This window comes from Mauremys reevesii, linkage group 4, assembly GCF_016161935.1.
Source record: "Mauremys reevesii isolate NIE-2019 linkage group 4, ASM1616193v1, whole genome shotgun sequence".
Taxonomy (NCBI): Eukaryota; Metazoa; Chordata; order Testudines; family Geoemydidae; genus Mauremys; species Mauremys reevesii.
In genome coordinates, this window is record NC_052626.1 from 111,565,819 (window position 1) to 111,583,904 (window position 18,086).

General features: G+C 42.6%; 1 protein-coding gene across 1 annotated transcript; it reads right to left on the reverse strand.

Moving 5' to 3' along the window:
• Positions 1–5,717: 5,717 nt before the first annotated feature.
• Positions 5,718–17,996, reverse strand: TALDO1 (transaldolase 1). The gene is made up of 8 exons (XM_039537480.1): positions 17,793–17,996; positions 11,795–11,918; positions 10,307–10,414; positions 9,359–9,490; positions 8,841–9,016; positions 8,466–8,663; positions 7,044–7,189; positions 5,718–6,239 (listed from the first exon to the last, which is right to left on the reverse strand). The coding sequence occupies exons 1-8, from the start codon at positions 17,887–17,889 to the stop codon at positions 6,207–6,209; spliced, it is 1,014 nt and encodes a 337-aa protein (XP_039393414.1). The 5' UTR covers positions 17,890–17,996; the 3' UTR covers positions 5,718–6,206.
• Between the last annotated feature and the right edge of the window lie 90 nt (positions 17,997–18,086).

The following is an 18,086-nucleotide window of genomic DNA, read 5'->3' on the forward strand; positions in this document are numbered from 1 at the left end:
GGAAAGGAGACTGGATGCCAGCCAAGCTCAACTTATGATTTTGTTTAATTGTAAATGAGAGATAATCCAGACAGCCCCATGGTGCACCACAGCTCAACAGAAGAGTTCTAGCGCTGTCTATGGTCATTATCAAAAGGCAGGCTAAAGATTTTTGTGTACGAGCTGTATGATAGATATAGCTCATGCAGCGGTGGCTTTTGTGTGTCCTGGTACTGTAAAGGAGGGAGGAGGCAGAGAGAGGACACAGTCCATGGTGTTTGTTTCCATACAATGCCAATTCCACAGTGCACATGGTACATTGGAATAAGTATATAGCAAATCTGAGAGCAGCTTCCAGAAATCCACAATGGTAGAAGAGGCTCCTGGAGTTTTGTAGGGAGAAAGAAAAGAATTGACTAGAGATGAGCCCAACCCAGAAGCTGGAAATGTGACTCTAGGGCCAAACATCACAGCTTATGTTTAGCTTCATATCAGGCATGTAAGGGGTTAGCTGTCATGATCATTTGATTGCCTGCCACATGATATAGTGACTTTGCAAAAGCTAAATTATTTGTAATGGAAAAAACATTCCTCACACTGTTTGAAAGGACAGCAGCAATCCATCTGCAGGCTGCAGGTCAGATCTGTCACCTGAGATTTTTCTGTTCAATGTCTATTTCTATTTGAAAGAAGGGCTTAATCATGTCCCTATGAATCCCCGCATCCTACTTTACAATGACCTTAACGCTTCTCATTCTGAAGAGCTGCATGTAATTCAATAAACAGGCCCAATGTTCAGCAAGTTTAAATTGTAATCACTATATTGACTTCAACGGAGTTCTACCAGTTTTGACCAGCTGAGCCCAGGGAATGTTACCAAGGCCATTCAGTGCTCCTGTTTACCTTGTCCTACACTGCAAGGACGATCAATGAAATAGAAATGCAATACACTGTGAACAGGGAAGAGAGAGGGAGGGGACTGAAGTGCTAAAGCTTACGGGTAACGGGGTTTCTCTCCTGATTACTTTAAATCTGGCCCAGTTTGACAATGACCAAATGTTGTTCCTACATGATGACTCTGGTCTAGATGAAACACATTAGTGATTTTAATCCTGTTCTCGATGGTAAGGTGTCACACAAACCATGATGCTAGCTGGTCCAGGCAGCAGAGAACCAAAGAATGGGGTGGATGTGGAGAAAGAACTACCCTTTTGTCTCTCAAGATGGTCAAGGATGAAGTGCATTGTTGGGGCAGGGCCAGGAAACTTGCATTGCAGTTGTTCATGCTGGACCTCTTCTGCAGTGAGAGGCTGTCAGGCCCCAGGGCTCAATCCAATTTTAAATTCATTTATACATTTCTTTAAAACCATATAAGTAACCTGTGGAATCCACTGGCACAGGAACACCAAACAGAGCCTGATCCCCAGCTCAGTGTAATCAATGGTGATTCCTGCTAAAATCAGTGGGATTTGGATCAGGCCCATGGTGAGCTAGGTTCAGAGATGGATTACCCTGTTTTATGAGCATGAATAGCTCTCTCCCCTCCAGAGGTAAGCTGTTTGCTTGTGAAAGGCTCAGAAGGGAACTCTTCCTTCTCTCCCTGATACTCTTGCAAAAATGTCCATGTGCTTTATAGACTTTCTCTAAAGAACATTACTGGAGACAGGATACTAGATTAGCTGGACGAATGGTCTCTTCTAGTGCAGCAATGTCTCCATCCTTAGTGACTTCAAGGTAACAAGAAGGCCTTATCCTGTATGCCTTCCATACCCAAACCTCCCACTGCATTCAAGGGTGTTAAGGCAGGTCAGATTGCATTGTGATAGTGTACCACTGTGCCCACTGGTAGGAACCAATGATGTCTTACTGCCGTGGTGCCATTAGTTTGCATTGTTTAGATTTGTAGAAGTTACATGAAGGAATAACAGCACCATGTTGTCATGTTCTTAAACCACTACTCCCAAACTCTAACCCCCCCCCCCCCCCATAGCATGGGATTCCTGGTTTGCTGCTAATGGTGTGTATTGCCACTCTTTGCTTTATGTAAATAAGACCCTCACAGCAAACACTGGTGGCTCTCAGGAGGAAGCAAGAGGAAAAGCACAACTATGATTGTGTATTTGCACACATCTAGCTTTTAAAAACCTGTGGCCAAATCCTCAGCTTTGCTGAGCAGTGTGTGTGAACAAACGCCTCTGTCTCTTGTTGGAAGAAGTCATAATGTATTGTGTACCTCACTTATCATGTGGCCTAAGGCTGTGTTTTAGAATAATAGAATATCAGGGTTGGAAGGGACCTCAACAGGTCATCTAGTCCAACCCCCCTGTTCAAAGCAGGACCAATCCCCAGGCAGATTTTTGCCCCAGATCCCTGGGTGGCCCCCTCAAGGATTAAACTCACAACCCTGGGTTTAGTAAGCCAATGCTCAAACCACTGAGCTATCCCTCCCGCGCTCGCTCTCTCTCTATATATATATTAAAAAAAATGTGGAATTTCAGAGTTTACAAAGTAGCTTAGGAGGAACTGAGCATTACCCCCTCAATGTATAGTTTAGAACTGAAGTCAAAAACCACTTGATGAAGGAACTACATCAAACCCAGGGAACCTACTGTTTTGTTTTCTGGAGATTCTCCCCGCTATTTTGCCTCACTATAATTTAGGTTCAGCTCACTTTTTAGCAGAGGATAAACTCCACAGGTTTGCAGATGCCTAAAACCTGTGCTAGCTCTGAGTTGTCTGCTTTTTGACATGACCTGCCCTGGTTTTGGTAGGCAGTTTGTTCAAGCTTGGTGCCTCTAGAGCTGTGGGCTGGTTCACAAAAGGCCTGAAAGTTGTAAGCGTGTCTTGACTCTGAGGGAAACCTCACTGTCCTATTTTCTTCGAAAGACCTTGCTGCAGTGACCCACATCTCTGGAAGTATTTCTAGTGTTGTATTGTGGTAGTGTTCAGGAGCCTGAGTTATGGACCAGGACCCTATTGTGCTAGCTAGGTGTTCTACAGACACACAACAAAAAGGTGGACCCTACCCCAAAGAGCTGATGTTCTGAAGAGACCAGACAGAAAAAAATAGGTTTTACACTGGAAACAAAAATTAAGTGGCTTGCCCAAGGTCATCCAAGGGAGGGGAGTGGCTTTGGTAGAGATTGGCAATAGTTCTGGGGCTAGGGAAGCTTCTTAGTGCAGTGCTGCTTACTGCCCTCTGGGAGAGCTAAATTCCTGGGCCTTGGCTCTTGCTTGCAGCTGTCTGCCATTCTGAAATCTATGGGACTGTCCTGATTCTCAAAGTACAGCCTGCAACCCTAAGGCCTGCATGATGAGAGTCCTAAATGTATTTTTACTGTTTAAGTACAAGCAGTTTGCAAACTCTCCTTTAAAAGCTTAGCTAAGCCTTCAGTTGAGAAAACCAGTAGGATTTTGCCTTTCAGGGGCTTGGTTTTTCTCTTTTTAAAGGTGCTAGCTTTTGACCTATTTATCCACAGAAAAGATACAGCACGGCAAGCTTAACTATGCCTAAAATGAAGCTGGGATACTCAATCCTTCATCTCCTGCTGAAGGGTGGCTGAGAAGGAATGCAGTTTTCCCATGCAGATCTATATATCCTCAGTATAAGCATGTGGATGCCTAAGCTGAGCAGACACTGCTTACTGAAAAGTCTCTGATCAAAGACACAGGTGCACCTGAAGTGGAGTTACCCATAGGGACACTTCACTACCCATTCTCTGCACCCAAACTAATTCATTTAAGTTAATGGGAGTCTTACTATTAAGTTTCAATGGGAATTGGAGCTGCCTCTAAAAACATTAATGGAGATCAGCAAAGGCTTTGAGTCTGACTGAATTATAGAATGCAAGGAAATTACCAGTCAGCCTTTTTCATCCATGGTGCTAGCACCTGAATGCAGATAAGGCCCAGTGATGTTAGTGAGTTACATGTACACAGTCAGTGGAAAAATCTGGGCCCTTGCATGTCTTGTGTTGTTAGGGGTGCCTGAGCATTTTCTTCTCTAGCAGAATTGTGCTAACACCAACATAAGAGGAGCATTCCCTGCTCTGGCCTTAGCTAAATTAGGTTGTCAACCTTTTGCACAGTCACCTAATAACAGTGATGACTAGTCCTGTTACTCATTGGGTTTTTTCCCCCTTGTACTGTTCAATGTGAATGCATGGGTATAACAGAGCAGAATGTTCTTGATGTATAAGTTTAGTGCTGCTTTTTAGGAGGCTGAAAGTTCAAATACAATTTACTGTGTTATCAATTTAATCAGGAAACAGTTAATTGTGTCAACCTAGGGCCACATCCTCCTGACATAATTGGACCCCTATAAACTAATAAGGCAGGAGGCAGATTTAATTATGAACCAGAGGAGAAAAATACAGCAAAAAGGACAGGCATCAAGCACTGATTGAGCTCCACTGTGCATTCTGCAGAGAAAGAACTCAGTTTAACAAGTGTTGTAGTAGGAACAGCCCTTTCTTTAGAAGAATGGGAGTATATGCTCTTCTGCTATAATGGCTTCATTTTTGTGGAAGGGGAGGAAATGATAACAGGGAGCTGTTTAGAATGGAACAAGGAACCTTGTTAAGATGGAAGTAGTTGGAACTGTTCACTCATTATGCAACAGCAATGGAGTAGTTTGTTCCAGAATTTCAAGTTAATAGAAAGCTGTAAAGTGAGCAGGTTGGATTGGTGTTTCAATAATTTCAGCAGCTTTTGGGGGGGCCTATCTTGATTGTTTAGAGTTGCATGGATTGAGTGTCAAGTCAAGGTTTCCATGTACTTATATAAAATGCTTTTAAATGTTTTAGGCTTTATGCAGCATGGACTGATTCTGATTACCTCTGTCTAATTTTTGGTCAGTTAAGTGGTAGAATGTGACTAAACATTTGTGCTAGAATCCTTGTACTGGAGCAGCAGAAATCAAGCTTGGCAACTTTGATTTAACTGACTTTCACTGCCTCATACCATAAAATGCCTGCTTTCTTTCTGCAGGCTTCTAGTGCCTTTACTGGGGTAAATTAGAGCTCTGTGTCAGCTAAAAAGCCTGTCTGAGTAACAGTAATTAGTCCAATACATAAGGAAAGGGGGGGGGGTGAGGTAATGATTAGAGTCAACTGCAAATAGCAAGTCAGTAAAGCCACTGATATGTAAGATATCTTAACACCAAGTGAGGAAAGGCCTGAGATCACCACAGGAGTGCAGGTGTCTGGGCCCTGTATAATGCAGGGCCCAAACAACTGCACAGGGTGCCTCAAATAAATGTTTGCTAGAGCTAGGGTATGCACACAGTGCAATGGAAAACTGGCAGTCTCAAAATACCCTCAAGGAATAAGATAAGATACTTACTCTTACTGCTTTTAGACCTAGCTCTACTGCTAATTCATTTAGGTCTGAGCAAGTCTTAGCCCTATGCTTCAGCTATAAAATGGGGTAGCACCTCAGAACTATTAACTACTGATTTAGAAGCATAAGGTGAGTGTAACTGTCATTTTCAGTGGAAGGAGTGAGGAAAACCCAGGGGCTCAGCTTCTACATAATTCTGAAGCTGCTATTTCATGCTTACTTTCACAGCCACATGTTCTAAGAGTACATCTCTTGGTTTGTTTCTTTAAGTCCACTTACAATAAAAGGTATTTGGACAGGCTGCTGGACTGGGATTCAGGAAACCCAGCTACAAGTGACAACTTCACCTCACTTCCAGAAAGATACAAAAAACAATTCATGATCTTACTGAAAGAATCTATTGAGTATGTGTTTGATCTTTAAAACTTAATAGATCTTCCTAGCCTGGAGCAGTAAATTTGATTAGTTATTGTACTGGAAAGGCACTCATACATACACAGCCTTCAAAACCACAGTAAGTACCTCAAGGATAAAATACTAGTTTCCCTAGGATCATCTGGGAGGTACATTTAAGGGTTTAAAAATTGTTAGCTACTTGTTGAATTCTAGTGAAAGGCTTAAGTTGAAAAGTGGCAAGGAGTACAGCAATATGTAAATATTGATCTAAATAAGTGCACAATAGTGAAACTCATTACACAAACTATTTTAATACATTGCCAAAATTGCTACACATTGAAAGTCTTGTCCCTTTGCAAATTGATAAAAAAGCATGGAATACAGAAAACTCTCCATACATAGCATAAGACTTTACATGTAGATATTTGTACATCCATTTTTAATAATCCCACTCATTCAGCCTCCACAATCCAGCAGGAATTTTGGTTTCTCTACTTTCCATTTTTAGTACTGAACATTCGTTCCTAGGAAAAAAGAATAATCTGCAGTTAACATTTCCAATAGAGTCCTAGATAAGTCTGGAAACTGCAGTGCTTTGACACCAGACTAAGCCAGTACAATAGTAATTATGCAGTCAACATTAGCAGTGTCTACAACTGCTACAAAAATATACATGCAGATTTAGTACAGTCAAGATGCTATTAATTCACCTAATTATTTCAACTGGTATTTTAAAATAGTTAACTAAGGTCCATTTTTATAGTCAACATTTTCCCCCATGCATCCTGTAAATCATAAGTGTTTTACTGCCAAAGTTAAACTTAATCCCTATGGAAGTACTGCATTTTAGTGTGCCTCAGACACCAATACTGATAAAGTACTACTGATTTGAGGCAGAAACTTAATTTTCAGATTCTATGTCAGGAATTTCTGACAGCCATACAAACTCCTCAGAATGTCACCTGCTGACTCATCTAGCTGTAGTGCAGTCTAAATACTGCCATGCACTTGGGATAACATTCATGTTTGTTTACATCTTGCATTAGTCGGCGCTCACAGGAGGTATAACAAGACATTACATATACATTGGAATGAGAATACCCAGTACATGTTTCATATGCTATCTAGGCAGCAAACCATCTTTGCACATAGGTATGGTGACTTAATACTTATCACAATTTGCATGATTTGTATACAAGTCTAGCTACTAGAATAAACATCACTTTAAAAATCAAGACAGCACCACACCTCACTTGTGGGTCAGCTGGTGTCATTCTGAAAGGTCTGGAAAAGGGGCATATAAATTGCTGAATTCTATGCTGAATTACCTTCAACATTCTCTCCAATTTAACTGCATCAGCAGCAAATTTCCTGATCCCATCTGATAATTTCTCCACAGCCATTTGGTCTTCATTATGTTCCCAGCGGAATGTCTTCTCATCCATGTGAATCTTCTCAAGGTTAGATGTCTGAGCTATACAAAAAAGGGAGTTGTAACAGAATATCTTATAGATTATCTATCTCAAAATAGAAAATCCTTCAATTCAAATACAAGATTGCTATCCAAAATAAAATGTTCCTTAAACTCCCTGATGTAGTCCCCACATTAGCTGAAGTTTGAAATCCACCTCCCCCCACCCACACTGCTGACAAGGTTGTCAGACTTACTGTGTGAACACATTTTGGGAGTAAATCAGATATTGTTGATTCTGAACTCTTATCTTAGGGGAAGTTATCCTGCTAGTCTAAATTTTAGGCTAGGGGATTCATGTTTCTCATGTTTGTATCTGGCTCCTAATGGCACTAAACTTTCAGCCCACAGTATAAAAATGTTACACAAGACACTGTGGGAATGAGCAAGGACTCAAGCAAGCAACTGGTTCCAATTATTCAGCAGATGCTGAACAAAAGCTCAATTGATAACAAGCCTGCTCACTGCTTAGAGCCTTTAGTAGAGCTCATAATTGCAGCTATGCACAATTCCCAGTCTGAATTTTGTAATTTAATATTTATTTATAAAGCTAAGAGGAAGGAAAGACAAGAGTGGTACAGCTACCAAGACCACATGCAAGAACCACCACAGCAAAACATTGCTAAACCAAATAAGTTGCAACACTTTAGTACCATTTCAAAAGAGATTGGTTTTTAAAAACTCTGGGTTTCAAATGTTGACTGTTGTATAGGTGTATGATCTTTTCTAGCCTTACCTGAAGTCCTTCAGATGAATTCCATTCTTGCAAAATTAGCGTTAATTTCTTGCTTGAAGGATTTTACAAAATCCTTCAAGTCCCAGGATACAAATTAGAGGTGGTTTCTCCCTCCCACCCCAATTTTTATTTTATGAAAGTATCACTGTTTAAACTGAATCAGACATCTTGACTTGACTCTGGGGTAGTTACTGGCTAATGCATGCAAAAGGACCCAAGATATTAAGTAAACTGAATATAAATGGCTACATACTAGATCAAAGGTGTGGAAAAGCCTTGATTCCCTCAACAGCAGTGCCACAAGGACTGCTGATAGCCATGGTGGTCATGAAGACAGTACAAGGCAGTTACTGTAGATGAGCCAAGTCTTACTCCTTTAAAAGAGTTTGGATGGAGGCAAGAAGCATTAAGTTTAAGCTGAAGCTATGTACTACCACTTACCAAAGCTGGCTTCTTCCATATATCAGCTATGTTCAGTAGTAAAGAGGAGTCTCGGGATTATGGAACAAGTCTGTATTATACAAGGAAAGAAAACTGACTTACCATCTTTAGCATTGAGTGTGGGAGTTAGCTTGGTGTTCTCTTTACTGAGCTCTCCCAGAAGCTTAGGTGAAATGGTAAGATAGTCACAGCCTGTCAGTGCTTTAATCTCCCCAGTGTTTCGGAATGAAGCACCCATCACAATAGTTTTGTAGCCAAACTTTTTGTAGTAATTATAGATTTTAGTGACACTCTTCACTCCTATGAAGAAAACACTGGTGATTTTCAAGACAATAAGTTTTAAAATGCAAAGATTCTTAAATCAGAAATTTTAGTACCCAATACTGTATTTTCTAGAGAAGCATTCATAAGAGAAGATTTAAAAAGTAACTTGTTTGTAGTGAACTTTTCCCCAATTACATTCAGAGGCAAGCTTACCTGGGTCCTCTGAGGGCTCATAAGTCTTCTTGTCTGTGTTTGCAACATGCCAATCCAGGATACGCCCTACAAAAGGGGAAATTAGGGTGACCCCAGCTTCAGCACAGGCCACTGCCTGAGCAAAGGAGAAGAGTAAGGTCATGTTGCAATGGATCTTATACTCCTCTTCCAGAACCCTGCAAAAAAGGTCATTTTAGAATGGAGTCTGTCCTCCCCCTCCATTCAATCTACAATCAAATAATTAGTTTAATAACTTCATAAAGTTAAATGTCACTAGTTAATTACTGAACTATAACATGTTATTGAGCTCTAAAGCAGTGATCTAGCACTAGAATGAGCATATTTGTCCCACGAATAAAAAAAAAGTCTTGCTCATGTTAGATTTAACCCCACTAACTGAATTTACTGGTGCATGGTTCTCAAAACAGCCAACACATTGATAGGATTTTTTAAATTTTCATGACCAGCCATTAGAAGCATTATATAAATTAAAATAAATACCAGCTACAGACACTTACTTGCCTGCCTGAATCCCCTCCCACGTTGATGACAGTTTTATGAGAATGCGATCTTTACCAATTCCTGCTTCCTTATAAAGGTCAATGAGGCGCTTAGCTCTCTTAATCATTCCTTCCTTATCAAAGGACAACCTTTGAAACAAGAAAGACATTGATCCAAGTTAAACATTTGTCGTCTTGTGTTTATATCCCAGATCCATCTTTTTCTAGCTTCCACCAACAGATAATGGTAGACAGTGATGCATGCTCTCACATGGAGTAACAGTGGCTATTAGTGTCTCTAATTTAGCCATAATAACCAGAAGAACTATCCCGCCTCCTGTATTAAATTTTAAACTCCCAATAAACAGCTTTTCTATTTGGGGCTGTAGTTAAAGTGACCCAAATTGTAAAACATTCTCTAGGATTAAGTGGGCCCAAAGCTCAACAAAACCAAGGATATTTCTCAGGGAAAATTAAAAGTTATTGCTTTAATTTTCATAAAGAATTTAGATGCTGAAAAGGTAGAAAAGAATCAAGGAAGTTAACAGGCCTTACCCCATGTGCATGTTAAAAGCCACAGTGTACCATTTTGTAAGTTTTGGTGGGAGAAGGGCAAAGAAAAGAAACCCAACTCAACTCTTACGTTTAAATTGGATGCCTGAATTTCTTTAAGTCCAAGAAGAATGGTGGATAGATTGAGAATGTGATCTATGCCTTAACTATGCCGAAGGTGAACCCTATTTACAACTGCCTTGAAGATTAACCCCATTTCATACTTAGTTTTGTCTAGCATGTAGTAAAAACCTAGACAGGCAAATTGTGACTTCACAGTTCAATTAAACAGAAAAGGTAGTGATTTAAACTCTGAACATTTCACCATTACAAGATCAGCAGATTAGGAACACCCTGGTTACAAATTGCATACAAGACGCCTACAAATCTTGCTCTGGTTCAGAAAAGCCAAACCTTGCATCTACTTCTGTGGACACACGACCTGGTATCCTCTTCAGTATTTCTGCCCCAAATAACACAAAAAGTTTGTCACTTGCATTTTGGACCTGTTCATCTTCTGACCTGAAAGAATGAAAATGTAATTAGTGAAATGTGAGACAGGGCCCCCCAGAGGATTCTGGGGGCCTGGGGTCTTCGGCAGCGGGGGGCCCTTCCGTTCCGGGACCCGCCACTGAAATGCCCCAAAGACCCGCAGCGGGGACACCCCTGCCGCCGAATTACCGAAGCGGGATCCACCACCAAAGTGCAGCCTGGTCTTTGGCGGTGGGGGGGCCCCGCCAAGGGTCCCAGAACAGAAGGGCCCCCCGCCGAATTGCCGCCGAAGACCGAGCTGAACTTTGGTGGCGGGTCCTGCTTCGGCTGTAATTCACCAGTGGGGAGTCCTTCCGCTCAGGAGAGGAAGGACCCCCCGCCTGCGAAGACCAGGAGCGGAAGAAGCTCCGGGGCCCGGGCCCTGCAAGAGTTTTCCAGCCCCCCAGGAGCGAGTGAAGGACCCCGCTCCAGGGGCCCTGAAAAACTCTTGTGGGGGCCCCTGTGGGGCCTGGGGCAAATTGCCCCTCTTGCCCCCCCCTCTGGGCAGCCCTGATGTGAGAGACTGCAGCTAGTATCCTAAGTCTGTCTCCCCCCACATACAGTTCAAGCCTTTAAATCAGAGTAATTCTCCTATTCCTTATTTATACACTCTGGTCTTTTGTCCCATCTATGCTTCACCAATACTACCAGAGTCCATATGCCATTTGTTTCTCCCATAAACATCTGTGCTTTCTTTCATGTTACCTATTCATGGAATGCTTTCCCTGAGCAAGCCCACAGCTACTTCAAAAGGGATCTAAATTAAAATGAAGACTCACTTCGCTTCACAGGGTATGTCTACACAGCATCTAGACACCCACAACTGGTCTGTGCCAGCCAACAAGCTCTCACTACAGGGCTGTTTCATTGTTATGTAGGCTTCTGGGCTCAGGCTGGAGCCTGGCCTTCAGGACCCTGCGAGTCCCCCTCACCTTTCAGGTTCCTGGAGCTCCTGGGCTCCAGCCTGAGCCTAGAAGTCTACACAGCAATGAAACAACTTCATAACCAGAGCCCCATGAGCCAGAGTCAGCTGGCACAAGCAAGCCATGGATTTTTCTTTGCTAGGTAGATATACCCATAATGTTTACCAGAAACTACTCATTGGGATAGTCTTTATAGTGCTGAGGACAAAACCTCACACTGGATTATACACCCTCACACGTAGCCTGTCACCATCTTTGCTGATTTGTATGTTGCATCCCTTCACCTACACTTTGTTAGAACTTAGTCTAGAAGACTAGCTAAGGAGCAAAACTCATGTGTTTGCTTCGGTTATGAAAAGGCCAAACACTATGGCTGCTACTGCAAATAGTTACATAAGGCATCAGCTGTCATAACTGTAAGCCTAATTAAATTAATGGTCTTACTTACCCACCAAGTTTTTTTCCATACTCAATAGCATCCTCTACTAATTCCTGGTAAGCTGGCATTTGAGCCGCAGCTAGTATCAAGGATGGGTTTGTAGTAGCATCCAGAGGCTTGTACTGATCAATTGCTACAAAAATAAAGATTGCTAGTTTAAAATAGGTTACCCAGCCTGACCAATCAAGTATGATCCTACTACTGTAGGCTCAGTTAACATGCCTCTTAAGCAATAAAATCTGTATCAGAGTTCAGTGTTTTCTTGAGGCAGGAATGGTGCAGTTAAGAGGCTGCCTGCAAGTCTGGGGAATGGTGCCAAGAGTCTATACCAGAGGGTCTCAAACTCAGGGGGTCATACTCAGAGGCTTGCTGTGTGAAAGGGGTCACCAATACAAAAAAAGTTTTAAAACCACTGTACAAAGCGATGACTGAAAGCTATAGAGAAAAGATCAAGCAAGGTTTATTTAGTACTTAAGCTCTATTGTTTCCAAAGAGTAACAAACCATTGGTCAAGACATTGTAGAAGTTACTCAACTATCTTATCTAGGTTTCAGGGGGGCCGCCAAGCAGGGCAAGCATTAGACTCACTGGGGCCCAGGGCAGAAAGTCAAAGCCTGGGATTGAAACCTGGGCCCTGAGCCCCACCACCTGAGGCAGAAGCCGAAGCCTGAGCAATGCAGCTTTGCAGAGGCTCCTGTGGCATGACAACCCCAGGCAATTGGCCTGCTGGCTACCCCCTAATGAAGTCCCTGGCTTTTACATGCAGAAAACCTGTTATGACAATACAGGTGGGCCATGGAGTTTAATAGCATGTTGGGGGGGCCCTCAAAGAAAAAGGTTGAGAACCCCTGTTTCAGATGACATATGTTTACCACAAAGTGGTTTTTACTGTACACTGTCTGGTTCTAATATGCCGGAGTAGTGTTTGGCATGCAATGTTTGACTCAGCAAATAGCTTTATAAGCAGAGGTCACTGTAGAGGACATAAGGTATCTTGAAAAAGCTAAATGTCAAAATTATGAAAAATTACCAATTCATTTTTCTGAATACTTTGCATTCCAAGAGGAAACTCATTTTAGAAAATTCTACTTAATTTCTACAGATAATGCTCAGAAACATTGTACAGAAAGCTACACTTTCCTAGCAGCTTCCTCTAAGTAAAGATCTTGGTTCTCTGTACATGTTCCTCTTACACATAGGTCCTTCAGATACATTATTTTTTCCAGTTTTTCGTTTATCGTCCATGTTTTATCTGACAACACAATGCAACTCCAAGATGGGTAAGTACTGATAAAGCTCATTTATCCTCTTCAGCATCCTATGTATTTGCAATACACTTCTGGCTAAAGTATCTTATAGGACTCTAGCAACATATATACTGCTTGTCATGTGTTACAGAAGTCTGTACAACTCAGTTATGCTAAAGATTACAAGCAAATGTATGACACTTCTGACATGTTATCTGGGTATATGATAAGGGCTGACTTTTCCAGTATCCCCTCCCTATAGAAGCAGTGTCATTCGGCACTTTCCAGTCACTAATTATGATGCCAACACAGTTGAAGGTAGAGTTCAAAAGTTCGCTCCCTATAATAAGGGGCTACATTACAGCCTTCCAGAACAAGTTTTCAGCAAAGGTTTAAATGTGGATTCTGAATCCTGCTCACTGCTACAGCATCTGTTTAATGTTGACTGGCTGGAGAATTGTGCAGAAGAATAAGTACATGCTAGTCTGGCCCATACTGCCACACCAACAAGAGCAGCAGACTGAAACTAACAGTTTCATAATTTATCAGGTGTTCTTTGCTTTTGCTGGGAACATTGCTTTTCTGCAGATGGAGACAAGAGGCATCTGGCCCAATGTTTCAGCGGAAGCACACAGGTGGTCAGGACTAGAATGGTCCTTTACTCCTTAGACCAGAAATTTTCCCTACTATATAGTGCAATAAATATTTATCAACACTTGGAAAAAAAAATACACACTGCTGGTGACTGGTGTCAACAGCTGCAGCTGAACCAGTACCAAGCACTAACAGCAAATGTAGTCAAGGACAAACTACAGAATGGTTTTAAAGTGCATGGTTAAAACTTGCAGCTAGACTGTGCTCAGCACCTGTTGCTGACTATAGTATGAAATACATATTATCTGTTGACAAGGCTACAGAATCAATGTTTTAAATTCCCATACCCTCAGACATTAGATCCTAGAAGGTCTGTTAATGGCCACCACTAGCCATACTTGATAGTGCTGAAGATTCAGAAATCAGCAGATATTCACATTAATTCATGAATTATTCATGTATTAATGTAAAATATATGGGTTATATCTGGATTCAGAACACAGCATCATTGTAACAACTAATTTTTCTTTGTACAAAAGTTATGAGACTGACTTGGCTACCTCCTTGGGACTTTCAAGGCTCAGGAGAGTTAATCCCTTGTCCCCATAGCACCTGGACATCTCCTGTGAGGACTGTGGCTTGTACAAAAAACACAAGTTCAAAATTTTACATGCATTAAAGTTTTGTCCAATTAGACAAAACCAAGATATCGGAGTTAAAGATCTCATGTGGCTCTTGATCACCTCTGCCCAGGGATCAGAATGTGGACTTGTGTCCTGGCCAAATCAGAGCCTGAGAAATTCTCCCTTAAAATCCTTGTGGTTTCCACAGTAGTTGCCTTCCCCTGAAAATTGTTATGAGCCTGTTCCACTTAAACCTCTACTGCTCCCTGCTCGTATTTGTATCCACTGTTCACTGCTTGTATTTATTTACTTTTAGTAACCATTCCCATCAGCAAAGTCTGCTCTCTCAGCTACCTTCAGCACTACTGAGTTCACGCTGCAGGAACCTTGCTGTGGCTGCTCTTTCTATATTCTTTTGCCCTATGGTCCTCTACCACACAAGGCCTACTCTTGGGGTCAATTAAGATGCTCAGAAGCCAGCACCCCATATCAGGAGTTAACAGGTTTGTATAACCTACTCTAATGCCTTCAAAATACTCATTTAAAGTGTATTTTTACTGTGTCTCTTTGGTTTTGGGTCACCAATACTGAACCCCACCAATTACTTGTTCCCCACTTTTTTCTGAATCTTAGGTGAAACCCAAGTACTGTACCAAAACTATTGTACTACACTCTTGGTCTTAATAGAAATCACTAAATATGAGACTCCCATTACTAAAGGCCTTTGGACACAAAGCTAAAACATGGTTCAAGACTAAGTTAACTAAGCCTGCATATACAGATAACCCCCAATTTATGCAAGGCTTTCTGGAATGGAACAATTGCATAACTCAAATTTTGCACAGTCGGAAACATACCTGTATGTTACACAAAAATTTCCGCAACTTTAAAATCCTATTTCTGGCTTACGGAACTTTTTCCATAAGTGCAAATTTGCATAAGTCAGGTCTTGGCGGAGCGTCTGTATTTCACTGAAGTTGGTGAAGCAAATCCTCAATTTTAAGTGTACTGAGTACACTATATTATACAGTACTCTTTAAATCCTGTAGCAAAATGTGTGTAAGATGTCTCTTGTACAGAAAAAAATCTAGCCCCACCCTTTTTAAATTAAGGAACAAGAGTACTTACTCATTTTCATGCTAAAGTAAACAAAATTCCTCTTACATTAACTCCTCTCTGCCTCTCCACTGTTTTGTTTCACCATGAGAAAACTATAAGGAAGCCATTAAAAAATCAAAACCAGCCAAGTAAACAAAATGTAACAGCTTTCTGAAGAGAAATGAAGACAACCAGTCTTGTAAAAATAAGCCTTGTTTATAAACTTCTTCCTAATTTTTTATAATATTTCCAATTAATTTACCAAACCCTGATTTGATCAGGAATGAAATATTTGAATCAGAATCAGGGTGTTAAAAGTACCAAGGGCCATTAGTTTCCCAAATGGAAAATGTAAACAAGATTTATGGTACATATGTAGTTAACATCAACAAGTAGTTAGTTTTTATAAATGCTAGCTCAGAGCCCTTCACTTGTTTCCATTATCAATTTAAGGACAGCTGCACTCAGGAATTCTGGTGATAACAGTAACTAGAAGAGTAGAGCTACAATAGTTGAATCTATTGGGGACAGGGATAGCTCAGTGGTTTGAGCATTGGCCTACTAAACCCAGGGTTGTGAGTTCAATCCTTGAGGGGGGCCACTTAGGGATCTGGGGCAAAAATTAGTCCTGCTTATGAAGGCAGGGGGCTGGAGTTGATGACCTTTTCCCTTCCAGTTCTAGAAGATTGGTATATCTCCAATTATCTTATCTAAGACACCTTGAAACATCCATGTTTGCATTTTAATAATGCAAACAACTTTTCAAGATCCTAGTTCAAAGGTCAGTGCTGGTAGGTCATACATATGACATCTGTTAATAGGAGCACTAACTACACAGGTTAGTGCAGTGAGGCCACATATTTCCAGTAACACACCTGTACCCACACAGGCACTGCTAACCATTTCATATTAGTACTTTGGATTTCTACAGTCCCTTCCATCCAGACAGCCAGAATTATTTTACAAAACTAATTATCAGCATGAGGCAGATATTACCCTCATTTTACATGTGAAGCAGCTGAATCATAGGAAGGCTGACTTCCCAAGTGAGTCACAAAGGAAGTGGGTAGAAAAGATGGTATTATGCATGTGTGATTCCTGCTACTAGGCTGGTATTGCGGTGAAGGCCCTTCTCCTGTTGTGAAGCCTTCAGTTCCTGATGCATTTATATAGTTTTGTTCAGTGTTCTTGTGTTGAGTCCAACTCTTCTCTGTACTAGCAAATTGCACTGCTATATAACCATAGGATCCCACTGTGTCCTGCAAGACTGACCACAATTTGCAGAAGGCACTTATCCTCTCTTCATCTGCAAACTCACCACCCATCACACATTAAGCAACTGGGACATTTCAGTCTTTCATAACAGCACACAAGTGACAAAACAGCTTTAGGCAAAGAACTCTTAGCCAAGTTTAACAAAGGTTTTTTTTATTACAAGGTTATGTTCTCCAAGTAGATTACAACTTAGACCAAAATACTTAGATTATGTCTACTCTAGAGAGCTGCCAGTGGCACTGCTGTACCTATACCTATACTGTAAGATCTCATGTAGCTGCTCTCAGTGACATAATTAAGTCACCCCCAAAGAGTAGCAGTAGTAGCTATGCTAGGGGTAGAAGTTCTCTCACTGACATAGCACTGTGCACACTACCACTTATGCAGGTGTAATTTATGTTGCTCAGGGAGGTGGGATATTTGCTGACATAAGTGGTAGTGTAGACATAGCCTATCCTAAGTCTTCCCTTCCATCAGGGAATGATTAATTCCCACTCAATATTTCATTCTCACTACACTATCTCCCATGGGGACAGTTCACAGTGTTCCATTTATGTTTTGCTCACTTAACACGTGAGGCTGTAAGTGAGTGGAATCAGCGTTTCCCATATTCACGAAGACCCCCAAACTCAATAGGATGGTTACACTTTGCCAAACAGGGAGTCAATGCAAGGAAGGGGCTATTAGTAGCAAGTGGCCAGACCTTGCTTCCCCTTACAGGCAGCACCAGTTAAAGCAAAGCCAGGCCTCCACCCCCCTGCCCTGGACACGAGGGAGGGAATGAGCCGGAGGGCCTGGCCCTTACAGAGCGGGCGCGGAGGAAGGACCGGGCCCCCAACCACCTGCCTCAGGAGGGGCGGCGGCACCCAGTGGTTCCAGCGAGCCGGGGAGCGCGCACGTCCTGCCCAGCGCTCAGACCCCTGGAGCAGCCGCCTTCCCGCCACGCCTCCCCCCTCGCCAGGGCCGAGCCCGCCAGAACTCCGGGCTCACCTCCCCCACCCTCCCGCGGGTGTGGGGGTGTGTGTGTGTGTAGGAGGGGGCGGGCTCGCCCACTGTCCCTGTAAGTGGGGGGAGGGAATCAGCCACGGGGGACTGGGACCGGCCCCCGCCCTAACGGGGATAACGGGCCCCTCATGCCTCGCGGGGGCGGGCGCAGGGGTGTGATCTCACCATGGAAGTCGCCGGTGTCCGCCACCACCGTGGTGTGCTGCTTGAGCTGCTCCAGCACGGACTCCATCTTCGGCCGCTTCACGGGGGACACTGACATAATCCGTTAGGGGCGCCGGCCCAGAGACCCTTTATATACCTGCCGAAAGGCCACCCAGCGCGCGCTCGCCGCAGCCGACGTCCAACAGTAGCGCCAGGGGGAGGAGGCGGGGCCCACGAAGCGCGAGACCGGCGCGGAGGGCGACTCCTGCGGCGACGCGCGCGCCCCCGCCCTGACAGCCATTCACGACCGTGGAG

What these genes read in the sequence shown, in the direction of transcription:
- TALDO1 (XM_039537480.1), bottom strand. Translation starts at nt 17,889, where the DNA reads ATGTCAGTGTCCCCCGTGAAGCGGCCGAAGATGGAGTCCGTGCTGGAG. An exon ending in GGACACCGGCGACTTCCATG is followed by an intron (nt 11,919 to 17,792) that starts GTGAGATCACAC and finishes TTATTTTTGTAG; the next exon opens with CAATTGATCAGTACAAGCCT. An exon ending in TCCACAGAAGTAGATGCAAG is followed by an intron (nt 9,491 to 10,306) that starts GTTTGGCTTTTC and finishes CTTGTTTCAAAG; the next exon opens with GTTGTCCTTTGATAAGGAAG.